The sequence below is a fragment of the Rhyacophila brunnea genome, unplaced genomic scaffold (assembly GCF_057557595.1).
Source record: "Rhyacophila brunnea isolate RB1 unplaced genomic scaffold, BYU_Rbru_1.0 scaffold_2, whole genome shotgun sequence".
NCBI lineage: Eukaryota > Metazoa > Arthropoda > Insecta > Trichoptera > Rhyacophilidae > Rhyacophila > Rhyacophila brunnea.
Window position 1 is genome coordinate 53214200 of NW_028232859.1, and position 24285 is coordinate 53238484.

The 24285-nt window shown below is 29.9% G+C and overlaps 1 protein-coding gene across 1 annotated transcript in view; it reads right to left on the reverse strand.

Annotated features, from left to right (window-relative positions):
- The window catches only part of dve (SATB1_N and homeodomain domain-containing protein dve), a 265530-nt gene that overhangs the window by 10500 nt on the left and 230745 nt on the right, over positions 1–24285 (reverse strand). Inside the window, exons 3-4 of the mRNA XM_085946627.1 lie at positions 16234–16437; positions 15289–15518 (exon numbers count right to left, since the gene is read on the reverse strand). Of these exons, the coding sequence (XP_085802753.1) occupies positions 15289–15518; positions 16234–16437 (434 nt within the window). The remainder of the gene's footprint in view (positions 1–15288; positions 15519–16233; positions 16438–24285) is intronic.

Here is a 24285-nt window from a genome sequence, read left to right on the forward strand (position 1 = left end):
CGACGTCACGGATCACTCCAAGATTTTATTGTTATAACTTACTTGAACTTGCTAATAGTTTTTAATTAACTATTTTTTTATTCAACAAATAATTCACACGATTTAAGAATGTAACATTCTAATTATTGAACATACTTACATAATTTTTTTACCACTCCTGAAAAAATATATTATAACCAATAGAAAATATCTTTTTGAAAAAAGTAAGAGACCTGCAGGAATTGAATCTGCATCTCTTGGGTATCACGCCCACGTACATAGACTACTATACTAAAGTAGGCATACTTAATTGCGACGACTTTTAACTAATGGGGTTTAGTGGCACTAAGTGGTCTATGTGCGATCGCAATGGGGACAAGATCCCGTCGAGCATCGTATCTTTTTCAAATGTGATTTATTCTAGTGGGTATAATATATCTGAGGTGATTTCAAGTTATGTTCGTTCAATGGAATGTTACATTCTCAAATCTTGTGAATTATTTGTTCTATAAAAGAAATGGTTTATTAAAAAATATAATATAGTGTGAGACATTTCACAAAAAAATGTTTTTAACCATTAGATCAAACTTTATCCAAAGAAAATAGGTAGGGTTTACAAACATGATTGGAGCTCAATTCACGTATTAATTATTGTGAAATAAAAATAGGAATTTTACATCATCGCATCAGCAAGACTTGAATCCAGACGCTCGTATCATTAAACCGATATCTGCGCTACAGTAGGCGATAGTTCGATACAAATAACCAAGTGAGTCCTTTATTAAACCATTTGATATTATTGATAATATAAGATCTGTGAATATTGCGAATAATTTTAATGATGTGAATCCTTTCGACTTTCAATAATTAGCTTAAATAACACGGCGTTTACTTGGAAATTATTTGATGAACATCCAACCATCTCATAAGATATTATTATCTAGCATTTACCCATTCTGTCATTGTTAAGTATTTGCTTATTATTGAGAAACTACTTCTTTACACTCGCAAATTATCTCAAAGCATACTATCTTCTTAGACATTTTAATCTCTAGCAGTTACAAGTTATATGTAAGTAGTCAACCACATTGACGTACTTAAAGTAGGGTCAACAAGTTTGTACATTAAAAATAAAGTTCCAATAAATCATTATAGATAGTTAATTTTAGAATCATGATACTGAAAATATAATAATTATTATATTACACACACTCGATTTTTTCGGTTTATGTTCCTAATTATAATGTTTTGTGAAACTTTGTGTATAGTAGATTAAAATCAGAATATATAACCATTCAATAAAACTAACATCTTTTATAATTTTCCATTAAAACTTATTAGTGTGTTGTCTACAAAAATGTATAAAGGTTACCGTTTTATGCTCTCGAGAGAATTACTGATATTTTCATTTGCTATATCTTACATAATGCAATAAAAACTAATGTTTTTTAGACACGTGTTTATATTTTTATGAATTGACATGTGTAGGTTTTTTATAACCCTACAACTGACATGTTAATATCTATGGTCATTTATAGACCATAGACAATGACGCAACGGAAATTACCACAGTCGTCATTGACTTTTACTAAAATGTAGTCGCACGCGCCGCTCGTCCGTTTTTCTTTTTATTATTTAAATTCAAAAGTATAATATTATAAACCTGTATACTCAAACTAGAATTAATATAGGTAATGTATTTCTTAGTGCCGTGTTACCAAACTTTATTGCCATAATATAAACCAAAAAAATACCAACTTGTGTTTCCATTCATCCCGGCCCAAACATATTATGTCACACACACACACACGACGCAGCCATCAGAACTTATACATAATATCGGGGGCAAAATTCAATCATAAAACATCTCCCCGACAGATATCAAGTAAAATACATGTTATTTTTTACTTACGTAGGTGCATTTCTTTTTCAAAAAATATTTAGAACACGATTTTATCATTGAATTTAAAACATAACTGTATAATCGTCATCCGCCAATATAAAAATACCGTCACCTTTATTTTGAAAACACAAGCTAATCTACAAATTTAAATAAAATAAAAGTAATACAGATAACTGAAACAGGTTTTTATTTCCAGATTCTCTAAATAATTATAACTCTACAACGGTATACAATAATATAGTTTCCTGTCCTTCTCCATAAGCAAGCCACTGGACGAAAAACAGTATCAAGCGACTTGTTTCCAAATGATTTATAGAAATTAATGAAGATCCTATCGTTTGCTCCATTATTCCGAAAGCGAAGCCTTTGAGATGATAAATTTTGTTCAAAGTATTGACACACACAGCCTTAAGACGGTGCTGAGACTAAGCTAAAGTTCGCAGTAACTTTTGTATTAGAAACGGAAGTAGAAATTAAGGAACAGATCTCGATAAATTTGCTATTTGAAAATGTAAAGTGCAGGGAAAATAAATACTAGTATCAATATTTTCAATTGCTATGGAATAGTAAACTGTATTATTGTATGTATTTATAAGGCATGGAATGGAGCCTTAGCTATTGACATCAGGAGACTAGACCAAGGAGGTTCTAATAATCAGTAATTTATGACGGATAACAGATTTCATTGAAGAAGGCAGACATTTTACAGTGTAATACAATTACGAGAAGTTGAGAGTTAAGGTTTGAGTAGCACAGGGTGCAAGCCGGGTCTATGGGTGTATACAAAAATGTCTAAAATGTCAGCCCGTCTTTTCTTTCATACGAAGCCATTTCTGGTGGAAAATAATGATACGGCCTTCTCAAAACTGACCTGCAACTAACGAGTAATTTATTTATAGTTCTTAAAGCTAATTTTTATAATGAAAAACTGAATAATACAAATTGGCAAGTAAATCACTCATTTTTGGCCGTCAAAATCCGGTTCTGGCTTATTTTTAGAAAGCGTAAAAAACATAAGTATTTGCGTGTATAGAATTTTTTTCTCTTCAGTGTGACATAAAATGGGACTCAGACAAGTGATTATGGGTCAACCGATTAAGTTTTTTTGGTCCTTATTCTGGTACAAGCAATTTTTCCAGACGCGTGCATCCACGGCTACGGAAACAGGCACTCTGGCTACTGGAGTTGAAAAAATGTACTAACATAATATTGTATCTTCAGTAGTGAATCAGTACGATATCGATAGTAGTTCAGTTTATTATGTCTGACTGTATATATTTTTTTTAATTAATGTTAGTAAAATCAATTTTATTATTAGATTGGTTTCAAGCACCTGGGTTAAGCGGTCTTCGGAAATGTACAAAACGATAATAATATTCAGATAGAATTATCTCGTTCAAATGGCAAGATCGTACGTGTTGTAAAATTGGTGGTTTGGGGTTGACTCCTTTAGCAGTTGCGGGGGATGAATGAACAACTTAGAATTTATTACGCTAGAGGCGCCACTCTCAAAGGCTATTGCAAGAATTTCCCAATTGAAGTAAGGATATTTAAAGGAAATTTATTCAGCTTATTGAGGTGTTTAAAGTATGGTGAAAATATCAGAAGTTTTTGGAGACTAAAACCTTTATTTTTATTTGAAAATTTGAAATAAATATTAATAGAGAATACGCCATAATGTATTGATATTTTCTTTAGCTGCAAGAGTTTACATAGGTATAAAATATAAAATATTCTACTAGTGAATAGTTGTAGTATTTAAATAATATTTATTTATCTTGTTAATAATCATAGATTCATTTATTATCAATTGGCATGATAATTTTGTTAATATTCATTAATTAATCGTAACTATACGTTAGATTCAATTTATTTAATTTATTATAATAATTCTCACATCTAATTACTGATAATCGTACACATTGTTTGAAGCACCCTACTAATTTTAATATATTCTATGAAAGTAAACATTTTACAAACAGAACATAATATTATATTGCATTAATTTTCGTGTAAGCAATAAAAAATTATTATCTTCAAATGGCCAATATAACAATATGTTTTTCGTAACAATTGAGATTGTCGTGCTAAATAGATGAACCGGTTCTGATATTTATTAAATTATACGGAACAATAAATTTTGATTTATTTTATTGTTAAAATTCCTTTCCACCTCTAATTTATTGACAATTAACGATTATAGTGTTAAATATTTTTTTCTCGTTAATTTCTTAAATTGTAATTCTTTTAAAGGTAGATTTTTGTAGATCATACAAAAAATCTAGTATTATTATTTTACAACGTTGTAAATAACCATTATAATATTAAAAACAAATTGCAATCCAAATAATTGTTATGTTTTCATAAAACTGTTTTTTTCTGAATGGTTATATAAACCGAAATAAATAAATTGTTATTAACATTTTCAATATTTACATTTTTATTTGATTTGAGTATGTACATCTTTCGATAATCTTTGAATACACAATCAGTCAATATTTTCTCGAAAATCTTTACCCTGTTTAAAATAATCTGAAAAGTATGGGAATAATCCGCACTCTTCCAGACACAAAGCCTCATCCTGGAGAAGTTCCCGCGAAAATTTAGCCCTTCAGCCGTCCACCCCCGCCTAACGTCAAAATATTGTAATAATATTTAACGAAATAACACGGCGGGGGTGAGAAAGACTCGCTGTCGATACACTCTGTAATATTCAGGGGTGGCTATAAAAATATGTATTTCGTATTAGAAATAAATCCATTATATGCCCAGCTCATGTATTATATTATCCAGCCTATTCAATATGTGGTGCTGCTAAGAATATTCTGGATGGAATATAGTATCAATGTCTTGTTACTGGAGGAGTTGACCATAAGTGAGCAATAATTGTCCTCATGTCTGCGTCGTATGCGATTCATGGAACATATTGATGATTGTGGCACAAAAAGCTTCGAAAAAACAGCTAGGTTGGACAGGTAAACAAGGCAGAGAATGAATGTCGATGAAATGGACGTGGGAAAAATTTACTGAAAATGTCATCAGTCACAGGCAGGCGCGCACACATAAAAATGTTTGGGAGGGGGGCATACTGAAAAAATATCTATAATATTTTTTTATTGATTTTCAGGCGGCAAGACGAGGTGGGGTGAATAAAATCTAGTAGGTATCACTGACTTCCAAATTTACCCCGCCTACTACCGCCCTGAATACAGCACTTTTTCATATACATTCTTCATACACAGACATTCCACATATATTCCAGATAAACTCCTGACCTACAGGTGACAGCCTGACAACGATGTTCACCTACGTTTTATTGCGAGCTGTCACACACTCAAGTGGCTATCGAATGCGTATGGCTTAACAGTCACAATAATTATTAGGATCATTCATCTCCATTTGTGTCATCCGCGCTGTCTTGTTTTTTAGACATGACGTATCGGAATATTAACGCAAACATTGGATGCTCCAGATAGTTGCACCAATTTATGAGTGCCCCAGTGGGCCATAGGCCTTGTGTACCGGTAGAATGTCGAAAAAAGGTGGACCAACCCATTAAAAAGGCTAATTGATAGTCAAATCATTCTGGTGATGATCCTCAGTCATGAGAAAAATAAATACTAATATGACATTTAACTAAATAATTTGTATTTTTTCCGTTTTTTTCGACCTAAACCCCCGTGATGTGCGCGCCTAGTCACAGGACTTGCAGAGGATAGGATACAATAGAGAAAGTTGATAAAAATTTTAGAAGTATTTATAGATTGATTATGATTCTGAGTCAACTATAACTAATAAATCAAAAAAAAAAAATATATATATAAAATTCACATATATCACATAAAAAATATGTTTGTTTGAGTTGATATATATACAGGATAGCTGACAATAACATAAAGTTATTAAAAAATGATGTAATTTATGTTGAAAGATCGGTACTGTTCGGTTATCAGGAATACAGCGGAAAACACATTTTGAAAATACCCGATATACTGGATTAATTATTAGTTTGGGGTAGTTTAGGTTAGGTTGGGTTAGGTTAGGTTGGGTTAGGTTAGGTTGGGTTAGGCTAACCTAACAAATAATCCAGTTTATTGGCTGTGGCTTTCAAAATGTGTTTTCCGCTGTATTCCTGATAACCGAACAGTACCGAAAGATCTATTAACTAAGTCATAATATTCTAGAATAAATATTTAAAAAAAAAATATTGTCATCACAAAATATCTGGATTATTTCGTTTGAAGTTGTTGATTGTTGCTTCCCTGACAAAAAGACAGCAATCTTATGAGAAGGTGGCTGTGGAAAGGGTTAAGAGAGTGACGAGGGGGGGTAAAGACGTGAAGCATCGGATCGACGGAACATCTCGGTGCTAACCTCTCTTTTAATAAGATTATAAAGCATTATTTCATAGTATTAATAAGATCAAAAGCGCTTCTACATCTAAAACTCCTTTTAACCCGGCCGGTGGTAGCTCCTTCTAAAGCCTTTGCCTTGTTTTTACTCGTCAGCAGGGATAACCAACATATTTTATTTTTAATACTATTTATATTATACCACACTGACTACATGATGAAAAGTAATTCAATTCAATTCAATTCATTTGTTTTACATATTGTGGACATTACAAATTATAAGTTTGGCATGACATTTAGAAACAAAGAAATATTATTAAAACAATATTAGGTACATAACAAAAGACATAGATCATTATTAAGTTATTCTACAGTATAAATGTGTAAATACAAAAAAAAAATATAGTTACAAGGAAGTACACCGGATGAGTTAAGCAGACCCTATTTTAAGAATTTATAAAATAACGTCCACCTATACTCATCCTCACGTAGATGGAATATATCAACATGCGAAGCGACTTGGTTGAATAGAGTTATTGCCCTCCCAATTGGCATCACCAATAGTAGGTTAGTTCTGCTCCTCGGGAGAACAAACAACTGATGCTCCTTTAAAAATGATTTTATATTTTTCAATTATTATTTTGTTTATAAATAAATAATTAAATTATGCACGCATATTATGTTTTATTAGAAGTCCGATGTCCTAATTGATTGTAAGTAATATAATAGTATTATGTATGGTATCGTATGATAAAGGACAAGTATTATGTACAAGTAGCTCATCAGAAAATTTAAATTTCTGAAAGTAGCTCACATCATTATTGAGTTTGGATTCCACTGATTTAAAGTAAGTACCTACCTACATTTCTTTTCTAGTGTGTCTTTAGTAATTATTTTTATTTATTTTAATTGTTAGTTTTTTAGTACTCAAAACGAAGGTTTGTTTACCTTCTGACATTTTAGCATATTTATTTATTAATTTAAGAAAGACACTCATATTTTGTCAAAGATACACGACTTGTCAATACTGGGTAACAAGGGAAACAGTTTTTATTGAATTACTTTATTATATAAGTTAGAATTAATTATATTCGTTGCCATTGTGTATTTACTTGTTGGTGAGTGCATAGCACCTAAAGATGACGAAAGGCGAAACCCGAGTCGCAAAACCCGACTCAAATGGAATAGTACAAAACTTAAATTCATTAGAAATTTAATATTATAATGTAATTCGAGATTTTATGTTCAATTACACGTATTGTATGATTGCTCTATAGAAGTTACAATTAATAGTATCCAATAAATATTGTTAGCTGAACGTAAATATGTTGTTATAGTTGCTGTAGTCGATACTAATGATGCTTTAAAGTATCTTCTTAAGTATGTATGAGCAACAGCTATGAACTTAAGGTTTTAAACCCCTGGTATAACAAGCAAGAGAGAGAATTAAGACAATCGAGTTTTTATTGTGAATTTATGATTTACACGAGCGGATATCGGCTTTATATTTTGTTATCTACTGTTCTAAGAGATTGCTGGTAATCATTTTCTTAAATATTGTTTACGTAAAATAACCTAACAAAGAAGGAATTTTGCGGCAAATATTTGTAAGATAAATTCATAGCTATTTAAGTAAATAATTTAATAAATCTATGAATAAGTTGTTATTATACTTAATACCTCTATTTATGTGTAAAATATTAAAACAAATGAAACATTTTCGTACCATAAGCAAAAGATTTTAAAATTAGATTAAAAGGTAAGTATTTGTTTTATATTTTAGACACTGAATTAATAAATTAATGTAAAACTAATACAATTATCAAAATCATAAAAATATACAATTTTTATTTGGTTATATTATATTTAACTAATAGAAATACATGAAATCATCTTTTTTTTAATTTATTCTAGTAATTTTGTCGAATAAATATCTGAATTCCGGATGATTATAAATGTTAGAAAACGTTTAGTGTTATTGTTTATCAGTATTTGTAATTTTTTATACGCTATAGTATTTTCATACATTATTAATTAATTAGGTATGTAATTTGTTAATATTGAGAATGATTATGTTAAATTCACAACATCGATTCTAATCATTAATAATTATTGTTGTGATTATATTATAATATTATGTTTTATTATTTGAATTAATGCAATATCTTTCCGTAGCATCATTACATACTAATTACAACAAAAATTATTAAGCTCTATCTACATGCTAGTGTTTGTAATAATTATTTTGAATTTCGTGTTAAATTTAAAGTGGTGATGAACGTAACATTACACCATTCACGCTTTCAATTCAATTTATATTGCGATAATTATTTTCGTACACCCACGGTGGCCGCGCGGCTTAAGCGTTGGACTATCACGCCGTGGGTCCCAGGTTCAAATCCTGGGTCTGGCAAGTACACATATTGTTTTTCAATTTGTGTGTGAGTCAGGGTATGGACCTAATAGGTTGAGCAAGTGGCTGACATCCATTTCTCGTACAAAACAAAATCTGTTAATACAAACCTCTAGTCTGTGGAGGCCCATAATATGATCCTATTAGGATCGGATATGGTCGGAAAAAAAAATATATATTTTCTTATTTATTCTGAGCTATTCTTATAATGAGTTTAATTTGAATTCGTTTTATTGTATAAAGTAAGTGTTACCTCAATTAATAAAGATATGATAATTATATAAAACTCTGACTTAAGAACAATTACTATTATAAAAATAATAGAAATTACATTATTTTGTATTGACATATTTTTAAGATGATAAAAAGGTGTGAAACAAAATCAAAACATGACGTGACGTCTATTCTATCAAGTACACTTTAAAATGGGCTACTGTGTGCAATTTTATTATAAGAAACCTTTTAGGGGTATTTTATGCTACGGCAAATCCTTGAGTAGAGGGGTGTGTCACGGTTAGGGGTTGATTTATTTACTTTCCTATTAATAATAATAGCAAATGGGCTCTAATAAAGTGCGTTAATATTCCAAAATTGATAAATATTTTATTATAATATAATTGCATATCACATTTTCCGTAATAGAAAAGATATAAAATAAAAAAACCTATGTTTTTAGTTTTCAGTTTAATTGAATTTAATGTTCGCTGCACGGTGGAGTATTTAGTAAATTATCTCGTCTTTGGTCTCTTTTATTGATTTAAGTGTTTAAATGTCTCGTTTAATAAAAATATACGTATTGTTTTTTTTTCATTGTTTAATCCTCCAATCCAATGAGTAACAAAAAAATATTTGTAAAACATCTTATATAATAATTATATGAATTAAAATCGTAATTTACTTAAAATGATATTTTAACCATCCGTTGATACAAAATATCACAAATAAAAGTGTTCAGTCACCTGTATAAAGTAATATAAATATAATTTACATAATATTATAAATCGATTTTTATAATTATGTATTTTACATACGTATACGCCCACAATGGTCGATCGGCTAATGCGTCGGCTTATAATATCGTGGGTCTGACAAATACATATATTGTTTTTCAATGTGTAATTGGCGTCAGAGTATGGACCTAATAGGTTGAGAAAGTGACTAACATCCATTTATCGTAAAAAAATAACATTCTGTTAATACAAACCTCTACTTTGTGGAGGTCCAGATAATCTTTTTAGGATATGATATGTTAAAAAAAACATTAAAAAGTAAATTTCTTTGTTTGCTTTTTAGCAGATTATACGGGCCCTCGCAGAATGAGCACTCGTGAGTGTTCTTTGCTTGGGGGTTACGGGTTTGATTCCCGGCGAGGACACAATATTTATTTATGTGGTTTTCTTAAGACCTGGGTGTCTATGTAATCGTTTGATTTCTACTACTGAACTACTGTCATTAGATTTCATGGTCTATTGTAGTATAAAAATACCTATATTATAAAACAGACATTTTTACGAAGAAGAAAATTATTGTCAGTTGTATTATCAGTCGCCCAATCTACTAAGTTTTTGCACTAGATCAAATATATATTGTCCAGTATAGTGATCAAACTCGTGGTGACCTATGGCATTATAGATAACCGCTCTACTGACCAGGCCACCACTGAGTTTAACTACACTAACTACAGTGTGACTATATTTTTTTCAATCTGTAGTAGGTAATAAAAGTTTTTGTTCATGTTCAATTAAATTATAAAAGCTTGTAAAATACTTAAATAAGTAGATATTTTAAAATAATTTTGGGTAATGATTAAAAATTATTAATAAATTTAGAATAGGATGACTTATTGTTTTAAAAAAGTATTGTAATATTTAGTAAAAAAAAAAGATTTAATATAAAATAAGCCACTCATGTGAACCATGAATAATAAAGCAGGTAGGACAAAATTCAATCATAACACACCGCAAAAACTTGCAGCTAACGAAAAGGAAAAGCTTTAATTTTAAAGCAGCGAAATCTATCGACCTCTCTTTTTGTCTGCGAGAATCTTCAATTACTACATCCCTCTCTATTGAGGGGGCGCTAGCAACAATGCGAATGGGAAACACGAGCTTCAGAATAAGCGACAGGCTTAGAGCGGGAAAACAATGAGCTACCCACTAATAAGGGTTAAATATTAAAGTATGGGGCGGGTGCATTATGTAGAGACAAGACGCTGTAAACCAGAGATGGAAAACTGTCGTTGGTGGGTATTTAATTCTTTTTACAAACGTTACGTTGTAAAAAAATAATCAGTTCGAAAGTATAATATAAATTTCCTGATATTATAGATCATATTATTAGTTACTGTACTATGATTATATTGAATAACGAATACTACAACACTCTTAAATCTTAAATTGTGCAAGTAGTACGTAAAAACAAAAAAAATACCCTGCTGCCACCTAGTAATTAATGTAAATATTATCTTAATTCAAAATCATAAAACATAGTAGTGAATTATACTAACAGAATTTGGTATGATATATTTATTTATTTAAAAACGACACATTGAGCACATAACAAATTATTAACTCAAGACGTTCACAACATTTGATTTAGAATAATAGTGACATAATAAAAAGACATTTTTATATACGTTTTTAAATTTTCTGTTGAATCATATAAACCTGACAATTCTATGTATTAATAATTTAGGACAAATAGGGCAAATTGTCAACAAATCATTTTTTTGCTATTTTGCGACAAACAAATATAGTATACTGAAATGTCATTTTGATTTCCATAGAAACGCACGTATATATTAATAATTTAGTTGCTAGGACCACCCCCGTAGCAATCAATAATAGTAGATTGGATTACGGATTTCTTCCGAAATAACTTTTCATACAAAACAAAAACTGAAAATGAATTCAATTCTACTTAAAGATGGCTAAAAGTATTAAAAGAGTGCATTGGCATCGTGTTCTGATATATTCTAAAAGTTTCAAATGTCTAGCTAGTCGGGAAGTTAGTTAAAAATCGATTGCAAGATTTGTACTGGATAAACAACCACCGGACAAATAAGAATACGACCTAATAAAAACGTTGTAAAAAGTACAGGTAAATCAACTTAGTAAAGAGAAAAAATAGTTTTAAAGAAAAGTAATAAAATAAAAAAAACATCAATAATTAAAAAAAAAAATACAAATTAAACAATAAAATAGAATTTGGTACTATGATACTTACTTAATTAGTATTTTCTGGCCTGATTAGTATTAATTATACAGAATGCATAATTGATGAAGGATCGAGTTTCCCTCGGTACAATTATTCTTCAAAAATATTTTTCTCAATATGTATATTTCTGAGGCGTCATAAAACTGAAAGAAAGTGGCTTTGGACATACCTGAATTAAGGCAGATCATGAAAAATAGTCCAAAAAGCACACAGGGTATTGTAACGCCAGGAAGAAGGTAAAGATCTATCTGGGTTATCCCAAAGTATGTAAACAACGGACACAGATACCGTAAATGCTACAATTAATTGCTGATTTTTTTATAGACACATTTTATAGTATTAGGGTGCTTGTGTAATTATCCTGAAGGTTGTCAATCACTGCGATAAAGATAACACACCCTCTTCTATTCGCAGACAGCTTCTGCGGAAGGATCTCAGTACGAGTAAATGCTTATTTATATGTGTATGAAAACCTGCGACTACACAATTCCATTTGATAGCTCAGCCATAAAGCAGCAATAATATTGTATTGCTTTTTTTTATAATGCAACATCAATAATATATAAATCTTTCTTAAACGGAAACATATTTTTTTTTGATCAATTAATCGTTAAAATGGTTTGACAGATTTATTTTCGCGTTACGTTAATAAACTTTACATATTGTAATGTCGACATATTATATAATACATACTATACCAAGGTTTGCATTTTATTATATATTTAAAATAAAAATTAAAGTGCCATATTGGAAAATTAACCATTATTTACCCATATGTCAAAAAAAAAAGAAAATTATATGTATTCATAAATCAACTTCAAAACTTGCGAAAAGGTTAGAGTATGGCCACTCTTATACATTAAAGCCACAGTGTAATTTTGAATATACTTAATCAATGGTGATTGAATATGTATTGAAGTAATTTCTTTCTTTTTCTTTCGACCATGTCCGATCCTAATAAGATCATATGGGCCTCCACAGAGTGGTGGAGGTTTGTATAGATTTTGTTGTAACAGAAATGGATGATAGCCACTTGCTCAACCTATTAGGTCCATACTTTGACTCATACACAAATTGAAAAACAATATGTGTACTCGTCAGACCCAGGATTCAAACCTGGGACCCAAGGCATTATAGTCCAACGCATAAGCCGCGCGGCGACCGTGGGTGTAATTTGTAATTGTATTGTATTGTTAATTGTAGTAATAGTCCTAGTTTAAAAGCTGTCTGCAACTAAAGTTGAATATAAATAAATATAATAGGTATACAAATTTATTGAATTTTTCATGCATCATCAAGCATTGTCGTGATGTCCGTAAAGGAATGAGATAGTATATACGTGTTTTAAAATTTACCGTTTAAATACAACACATTAAATTTAATGGTTGCTGAATTATTCAGGAATATATAATAAAGAAAAAACGTTGGTGTAGGTACCTTATTAAATAATAATATGTTGTTGTAATATGACAGTAAGTCGGTAATACTTTTAGAACAAGCTTGTGAATCTATTCGTTAATATAATTTTTGTAAATTTATTATTTATATTTATTACAGGGTGCTAGGGTTTCCAATTAATAACTTTACACTACGCCTGTAGGATGGAAATGATGAAACATAATATTCTATAAATATATATTTTTTTACAAATATTATATATTTATTTATTACTAAATATTATATTAATTGAAGTGAATATCATTTGATCTAATATTATGCGAGACAGTTAGAAAAAGTCGCGTATCAGTGTAGTAAAAAGTGAAAAATTTACAATGTTATAAAGCGTATTTATATTCTACCACACTTTTGAAAATAGTTGGTATTATTTTGGTGTTTTATGTATCAGACAGATAAGAAATTAACTATTGAATATATTATACAAACAGGAAGTGTTGAAATACACAATATTTTACAATGCTTTTATTAGGTCGTATTCTTATTTATCTGGTGGTTGTTTGTCCGGTACAAATCTTGCAATCGATTTTAACTAACTTTAGCCATTTTTTAAGCCATTTTTAAGTAGAATTAAATTCATTTTCATTTAATTCTGTTTTGTATGAAAAGTTATTTCGGAAGAAATCCGTAATTATTATTGTATCCACTATTATCATATCAGTATCCACAATTATTGGTTGCTAGGGTACTAACAACTAAATTATTAATATATACGTGCGTTACTATGAAAATCAATATGAGTGTCAAAATGACATTTCAGTATTATTTCTATCAAATACAATTTTTTTTTTTATAGTTTAAGCTAGTCAAGTCAAGTTTATATGATTCAACAGAATATTTAAAAACGTTGTAAATAAAAAGTTCTTTTTATCTTGTAATTATTTTATTTTAATAGTTTCTCGACTGAAACAATGTAAACGATACATCGTGCGTTATTTTGTTGGTTACATATTATACGTTTGCATAACCTATCTTTCAGTGAGAAGAACAAATAAATACGTGATCCCTTACGTCTTATGGAAATCGCGTTACCTTTGTACTCGTTATGTTCACCTGTGATTCACTGATTCCGATATGACGACGGCTCACGACTGACGACAAGCATTATTTTAGACTTATTGTTCGGATACGATTTCATGTTGCAATATGAAATCAGGTATGTACTTATTTGATTATTTAATACTGTCATGGAAACAATGAATAGTTTTGAATTATTATTTTAAAACGGAAAAGATTTATTTGAAATTTAAGTTTGTACAAATACTCGATTCGTTAAGTACGTAATAACTGTGATGGCAAATACTCATTTATTGTTTACGTAAAAAAATCACTACAGCTACATAGATTGGCGAAAGAATTTAATTAATATAAATATAACATCCAATAAAACCTCTATATAATAACGTAAAAATAGTATATGGTACATACTTATATTTTTTACTAAGCTTTTGAAATACTTTGTATTGTCTCTTCTGTAAAATAACATTCTAGTCAGATTTAACAATTTCTCATACTAATGAATTATTGAAAAAAAAAAACTACCATATGATCATTAACAAGCTCATGTGAATATGTATTTTTTTTCCAACCATGTCCGAGCCTAATAGGATCATATGGGCCTCCACAGATTAGAGGTTTGTATTAACAGATTTTGTTTTTTTACGAGAAATAGATGTCAGCCACTTGCTCAACCTATTAGGTCCATACCCTGACTCACACACAACTTGAAAAACAATATGTGTACTTGACAGACAATTTTGTGCGAACTAGTTACTGTAATGTTTTATGACTAAGAATTTAGCATTCTGACATTCTGAATCATAATATAGAAGGAACCTTAGTAAAGTACAGTATATAAGCATTGGATAGAAACTGTTCGTTAAACATATAAATATATATCAATAAAATAAATGTTAATATATAATATGTTACCTATTACCATAATAATGTGAAAAAATGTTTTATTTTACCTCATCCAGCGGGCACCCGGTTGAAAGAAGAAGACCGTGGCTCTGAACCAGCATCAGTCGCAGCAGTTTATCCTTGATTTCTTGCAGAGGAGAAGTCCTCGGGCGGAGGACCTGTATCCTCAAAGTCGCAACGGTTGTCAGTTCGCCAAGAATTTCTCCAACGGTGACAAGTGGGCCGTCTGATATCCGGTCAAAAGTCAACGGTTTCCAATTCTTGATGACTACTGAGCCTATAAGAAGACAATAATATAAATGTTATTGTTATATCTATAAGTGGTTAAAATGCCTGCCTTGAATTTACCACGTATAATTTCGTTTTGCAAGTGTGTACTATTATTTTATTTAGTTGGAAACATTAATATTTTACAAACACTATTGAATACGTAATATAATATGATTAATTAATTAAAATAATACATAATCTGTAGAACTAATTTCTTTTAAGTTTAATCATAAACAGGGCTGTATTAATTGTCTGCTTTAAAGGGACATTTTCAACTGGTACAGAAATAATATATAATATATTTATACTAACAAATTTTAAATCCAAAGTCACATGATAATTATATGTACCAACATCTAAGATGTAATATAAGTTTAATTTTTGTTAAAATTGAAAAATGGAAATAGGTAAAAAATTATACTAAGACTAATCATAGAAAAATCATAAAAACAAAACCACTCAAACGATGTTAACTGTAAATTCTTAGTGGAGAGACATTTTAATAATAAATCATAAAACAAAAGATGTAGTACTTAACCCATGTAACTAAATAAAAGTCAAGATTTGTTTTCCCCACAAATTTTGACATCATTTGATAATGTCACTCCAAGTAGATGACACCGATCGTGGTCTTTATTAAGTTAAGAATATTGATTAAACAGGTAAAGTATTGTGGGTTTTATTTTAATGAATATAGAATTACTATTGTGATTGAATCTTACCCTTTGCAGCCGCAGCACAGTCATGAGGATACCCCAATCGAAGAAGCGCAGCGGAGACCAGCTCACGAAACGCCGTAGCTGCTGGGATGATGACGTAGCTGTCTGCTTCTACGGCAGGGCGCCGACCACTCAGATTGACGCCTTCTGTTAAGCCCTCGAGGGCACTTACTCCTTCCACGACGCAGTGAACTGGCAGAGATTTGGCTGCAAGGAAAGAAAGAGATCGTTAATTTTATAATTTTTACCCAAATTGCATGTAGATGAGTTTTAAGGATTGAGCATTCTTTATTTTAAATACCGACGTAAATATATAAATAAATGAAAAACGTGCGATCAAAGCATTGGGTCTCATGGCTTGTTGTAGTATTAAAAAAGGGATATATACTTACATAACCTATATGCCCTCAATACATATACATATCGACCGTGTTTAAGAAAAAGGGCGTAACCCTCACAGAACAAATTTTACAGAAGGCGCAAAAAAAGTTTTTTGAATAATATTAGTTTAATATTTAAAAAAAATATGCACATGCATTGGGTGCATGACGATTGATGATTTGGTGTAATATATTTTCTATCTAATAATAATAAAAGAAGTTATTACAGAAAAATCATTAAAATTGAGGGTATGTGCTTTTTTCCTTAAATTAAAACTTAATTAATCTCAATTAAAACCTGAATTTAGATAATAATTCGGTATTTGCGGCTTACTTCCTTTTTATAGAACGTGTATTTAGTTGTATACATTGTTAATATCTAATAAAAGCACTTTTCGAAAAATCGAGGGTTACGCTCTTTTCCTCAGCATAGTTAATATTATAACAACAATTAAATATTCGGTTTTTAGTTAGGTACTATTGTTTGCGAGTTTATTTAAGTGTTAACCTAAAAGTTGTAATGGTGTATTATGTAAAAACCTTTGATTAAGGCTTGTAATATTATTGCAGCCTAGCAAATATGACTCTCAGGGCACGAGACAAGTATGAAGTATGATGAAAATCAACTTGTTTTAATAATGACCTTTAGATAATGTTCCTTAGTTTCCAGTATTATAATAGCGTTATCTGCGCCTATGAAGGGGTTTTATAAATCTTTAATAATTTACAATACTACTATTACTAGATAATTACTGCAGGATTAGAAACAGGTATTACTAATTATAAAATTTTTCCTGACATCTTTTACAATAAATACGTGCTCAATTTATTGTAACAATACTACTTAATATTATCGAGTATTGGTGAATTAATGAATACTTACAAAAGTATAGTTAAAGTTTAATGCTACTTAATTGAGCTAGTTAAAATTACAAAGCATTTCTTAAATACTACTTTGGTTCAGGAATGAATGCACCATACAAAATTAATGCATTCACAAAGAAAACCTTTGTGAAAATACTGATTCTTATAGTATGAGCACAGATAGTGGAGCTATTTTTTGCTATACATTAATAAAACAATAATATTGAAGTCTTTCAAATGAATACATAAAAATGCATTCAGTAATTTTGTAGAAAAGTCCCTGATATCTATAAAAAATCGGGAGCATCAGTTTTTTTTTCTCCCGAAATGTAGAACTAACCTACTAATTGAGAGGGCAATAACTGTGTTTAATTAAATTGCTTTGGATATTGTTAAATTATACTGGCTATTTCTTTACGTGGGTGTTGTTTTATAGATTTTTAGTATACCGTATATTTAGCTCACACAGTTATTTTATACACATTTTCTATCACTTATTATGTATTGCCGCACTATATTATTTTTTTAAAACTAGTTATTGATTAATTAAACATTAGTTTATACTCAATTAAAAGAGTTTTGAAACAAAAATTTTTAATTTAAGATAATTATGTTGAGAAGATGAATCTATAAAGCAATTCTCAGATCAATCTATATATATTTTGATTGTTTTTAGGATGGGTTTATAATCTGAAATACCTATAAAAATAAATTAATTAAATATCGTTACAAAAAATATTGTATCAATAAAATCGTTTGTTATTCTTAATAATATGTTTCATGTTATGATATAAACGTTTTAAATTTGTAATGTTCACTAGTACAAATAAATGAAACAATTGTTAATTAATTTTTGCCTGATGTGTCTCATATTATACATTTGGCATGATATTTTAAAGCAGATATATTCAAGTTAACAGAGAATATAATATATGGCATATCAATAGAACGATTATTATGAACTAAGGCGGTAGTTTGCTTATACGAAAGCAAATTATTTCATCAAGTTTTCGAAGCTGATGGTAGTAATTTTATATTATGTAAGTGTCATCGTTAGCATATTAATGTTATTGTGACAAAAATTCTTTGCTAGATATTGCTCCACAATACCGCCAGAGCTATAAAACTATTTAACTAATCGAGGAAATTATTTACTTTGTGGTTCATAGAATAAGTTGTGTAAATAATAAATAATAATCCGGTAGCTAAAGAAATAGTAGTGCATATATATAATTGTAGATGTAAGTTAACTTTTTTAATTTGATCTATAGGTAAGAAAAATCTTAGTATGTACTGAGCTTTATGTTCCTTCGCTAGATGTCGGGCCGGAAAATACAATTTCTATTTAATACCAGTTTAAAAATAATAATCTTTGTTTTATGTTGTATGGCTTTTCTTGTGAGAGAAAAGCTTTCGGGCATGAAAAAGAAACTTAACTTTTTTGAGTTCACTCATTGGAAACGTCAAATTTTAATGAGATTTTTTTCATCAATGTAAACTTATCTAAAAATATAAATGTAATACATGATTATAATTAATATACATATATAAATTAATTTAGAAAAATTTAAATACCGACGTATGTATATATCTCCTTATAATTTTATGTTAATACTCCTAAATTACAACGAATCATTATTATAATCATAGTAATAATCATCGATTTCATACACTATATTGTCACATATGTTTTAATATATGAATGATATAACTATGTAATTAAAAAAAATATGTGCGTATGACATGTTCGAGACTAAAAAATAATCAAGACAACTAATCTAAGCATGGAATTCGGCAGGAATTTACTATTGTATTGTTTATATCCAAAAAGCTTCAGTGAATTTATTTAATTTTTGCAGTGTTACTTACGAAACTTTCAAAGCTTGTTAAGCTGTAATTTATTTTAGCCGGCACGACATAAGCTAATCTTACTCTGAATAATAGACCACTGACGAGGAATGAGTAACAAACAATGTTTAACTATTCAGTTACTGATATTATATTTACAGTTAACATTATTGGAAATATGTGAAACGCTACATATTATTAAGAAGGTATCTATAATTTTATTTACAGTCTCGTAATGTATGAATCTGATTTTGGTTTATTATTAAACAGAAAAATATGGAATAGTACTAAAAATCTGTGGTTATTTATATCTATAAAAGCTCAAATTTCGGCACTGAAATCGCAAGTCTAATGAAATAACGTTCATTAATTAAATGAATAGAAGTTCGTTTTGGTACAAAAAGTAGACGAGCAAGTATAATAAGTTTCTATCTACTATTTAGGAGTTTTAATTGATTTTGCTTTTAACATAATGTTTTTTTTTTATTGCGGATTGAGAATTCTTATGCTTCATATAAAAATAAAAAAAACTCTGTTCTCGTTGGAACTTAAACATGCACAATTAAATAATTATTTACGTATGCATATTTAAATTCTCACCAAGTATATTATATATATTATTAAAAACCTATAATTCACGAACGTCCATTTATTTTCGAATTTTATTCGATTGCGTAGCGCTCAGTAAAGTTTTCCCGTTGCCGAATTGTCATACACCCCAAATTTCATCGTTACAAATTACAATAATAAACTAAGTAGCTTGAAGTCGAAATAGTAAGCAAGCCAAATGATTGTTGCAGTTACTAAATTGTAGTAAAGTGACTATAATTTAATAAAAATGTAATTAAAAAATTTGCAGTAATATGTCAATCAAACTGCTTTGTGTTGAAACGAAATTATCATTCGCTAAAAACAAATTTGTTAAATATATAATATAGAGAGAATTTTAACTATTCGGAGTCCCAAAGTAGATTTGGGGATTAATATTTTCATAGATAGGATAGTTTAATACTTTTTCATGAAAAAAGGTTTCTTTGCATGAATTGTGAATAACATATTTTTAAAATATTTACTAACTCTTACTGGCACTGCTAAAACTTGCAGTAACTTAAATGGAGTGTTAAATTTAACACATTGTGTAACTATTAGGTACTTTCAAATTTTTTTGAAAGCTTTAGGTCCATAAAATCGTGTAAATTATGAGTTAAATTATTAGCTAAAATATTTTATTTTTAATTGTTTTTAATAGAAACTTGCATAATATTATCATTTAAATCAGACGTTTAATAGAAAATTTGATCAAAAGAAAGCCGTGCATCAATAATAAAACGCATTCACCTCTCATGGGAATATTTTACGTGTGTATGAGTAGTAATATAAGATAGCACGCACACAGGTGTGTAAGTTAACACCTCAGGTTTAATATCGGGCGTGGATTAGAGTGGCTTAAGAGTGGCAGCCTTTGGTCAACCGCTTTCCACCCTTTATCTGACCGCCCTCACGGCCTACAGCCTAACTATTCGCAGCGGTAATTTAATGACATCTGGTTAATAAGTAAAAATTGTAAATAAACTTAATAAAATCGATTGCGGTGTTGAAATTAAAATTGAATTCATAATATCTTTATTTTTATGGTTTTTAATTTTAGAGAATGTTTACAGGCGCCTGTAAGGATCCCGAAGAATACGCAAGGCCAGTAAAGCAATTCATGTAAGTTCCGCAAGGCACGTACATTTGAAACGAGATCCTACAAGCCAAAGGAAATTGCACCATTTGAATATGGCAACCTTAGCATCCATTACAATACATATATTATAATAAATATGAAAATGCTGGCAAGAAGGATATTATACTTGTATTAATAGGCTTACCATACGTCCCGGTTTGACACATTGGTCCCGGCATCCCGGGTGGTTTGGCATTTTGTCTCGGCTGTTTTTTTGTCAATAAAAATTTAATTATTATCATGATTAGCCGAAGTAGCGTATATGTGATGAGAGGGCCGGGAAGAGTACGAAAAAAGTTCATTCCAACGAGAAGTACGACTGGTATAATGAATAAATAAAATTATTTAAATTTCTGCTGCAGACCTTCTGCATTCTTCTTTTATACATACTTTTAATAATAAAATAATCTTTGATGGCTAAATTTGTTTCTTTGTCATATACCCCGTTCCTGTCTCGGCTTAGAGTTTCATAATTATGGTAAGCCTATGTATTAAGACTGCTAATTGTATTTTTATATGTTGTACTACATAATATAGAAACGTCTTAATAAATTAAAAGTACAATTTTGAAAAGTATTTTATTAAAATAAATTATAAAATTACGTAAATAATAACTTTACTATTCCAACATTTGCTTTCAACTTTACAAGTCCGGTTTATATTGTTGATATACCAAAATATGCTAAATTAACACAGTAAGAAAAGCTAATATTTATAAAATATTATCGTAATTTAAGGTGGGTATTAGAATAATGATAATGATGCTGTTTCTATATATAATTTTTATACATACACAATTTTGAAAACACTTCTGAGAAAATATATTATAACCAATAGAAAAAATCTGTGTTTAAAAAAAATAAGACACTCGGCAGGAATCGAACCTGCATCTCTTGGGTTTCGCGCCCCGTGCATTACCACTATGCTCTCCAAATTAAGTTACGGTAGGCGATCAGTTTTTGTGTTTAATTAGAATGGTACATTCTTAAAATCTTGTGAATTATTCGTTGAATAAAAGAAATAGTTAATTAAAATATAATTTTTAGTTGAAAAAGCTTTGAAATTAATAATAACTAATTTATCTGAACGAGAGGCCGCTGTATTAAAATGGTATTAGAGTCAGTCCCAAATACACGGTATGGAAAATCTGCTAAATCTGTCCTAGGTCCGTTTCTAAACTCTCAGACTGCAAAAGGCAGAGACGGGAGACCTCAAGGCGGCCTAACCCGGCCCTGTAACATGCTGGACCTTGGCTGGACATATTCTCGTAGGCTTTGTTTCGCCCGTATTAACCCCTGACCAGGTGAGGGGGTGAGACACATTGAAAATCTATTTATCTCTCTGTGTACACACGCCGCGACGCTGACACAGAATAGTTTAGGGGGTGGGGGTGTTTATTTTGAATATTAGATACTTGGATAAGTGGAAAAGTTGTAAATTTAAAAATATACATCATTTGTTTTACGTCTATATAATATCGACCATTGATGACAGATATACCGGTTAGACGTAAGAACGTACCGTTATAAGTTTGAGGCCCATTCATTCAGCAATGAATTGATCCAGACTGATGATGGTGACGAAACTGACTAATAAAATTCAGTAGTGTTTGGAGTAGGTATAACTTGTTAACTGCAAAATTTATACTTTGAATTACCCCATAATTCTCGGATCATTTTTTTTGTCTAACATTGAGAATACATTTTAAAATAAATAAATGAAGAAGAAAATGACATTGTATTCCATTAATTATTAAGATATCACGTATCGGTAATCAAAATATGATAAGATTTTTGGTCAAGTTTTGACCAAACTGACCATCAAATTCACATTATATCATCAGTATGACCATAGCGTTTTGACTATAGCATAGAATTTTCAAATGAAATACAGATACTTATACTATAGTCGGCCAATTGTACAAAGTTTTTATTAGGTCGTATTCTTATTTGTCCGGTACAAATCTTGCAATCGATTTTTAACTAACTTCCCGACTAGCTAGACATTTGAAACTTTTAGAATATATCAGAACACAATGCCAATGCATTTTTTTAATACTTTAAGCCATCTTTAAGTAGAATTAAATTCATTTTCAGTTAATTCTGTTTTGTATGAAAAGTTATTTTGGAAGAAATCCGTAATCCAATCCACTATTATTGGTTGCTAGGGTCTGGGGTCCTAGCAACTAAATTATTAATATATACGTGCGTTACTATGGAAATCAATATGTGTGTCAAAATGACATTTCAGTATTATTTTTATCAAATACATTTTTTTTGATCGTTTAAGCTAGTAAAGTCAAGTTTATATGATTCAACAGAAAATTTAAAAACGTTTTATATAAAAAGTTATCTTTATCTTGTAATTATTTAGTCTTAACATACAATTACCAAAAAAGTAGTTAAGAGGTTATGCCCTATCAAAACTGAATTTTATTCTAAGTTTTTTAGTCGATAGCTATTTCAGTTATATCATCACTAACATATTATAAAAACTCTGTATCAAAATAATTCTATTGTAAAATGTTTATTCTTTTTATCTCAATAATTTATTGAATCAAATAGTTTATTTTTATTTTGCATTAGTTTTGACCTGAAATTCGTCATTGTTCGCTGGCATAGCCATTCTTTGTCCGGTAATTATTTCTTAAAGCCATGAATAGCGATACAATAAGATTCACCTCGGGCGCTTAGTTCGGCCCAAATATGGGACATATTGTAATTATAACGGTGTGATTAAATATTGTGGCCAGTTTAAAGGCTGAGCCCCGAGGAATACGGAGGCTAACAATAGTTTGTCCGGCCGGGGATTCCCCCGATTTCATTTGGTCACTCTCCACCGACTTAGTTTCGGCTATAAGTTCGGGTGAGGCGGGATATTGTTTTGTCGATTATATTATTATCAGGGCCCGAATAAATTTGCGAGGCCTTATTAATAAGAAAGGGAGGTATTTATATTTCAATAGGTATTCATGAGTGGATCACAGGTGTAATTAAATTAAATAATCATTTATTTTTAACATAGGTATTACAACCAAGTCCTGATTTTTTTTATAAGAATAAATCAAATCATATTAATATTACTAAATTTTACCAATTTAATTTTTTTGGCCGATAGCTACTTTACTTAATATAATATCATTATCAAAAAAGGGTACAAGTCGGTTATGGGGAAGCTAGGCGGGAACCGCGCTAATTGTCGTTTATTTTTTTTTAGAATTATTAATAGCCATGTCCT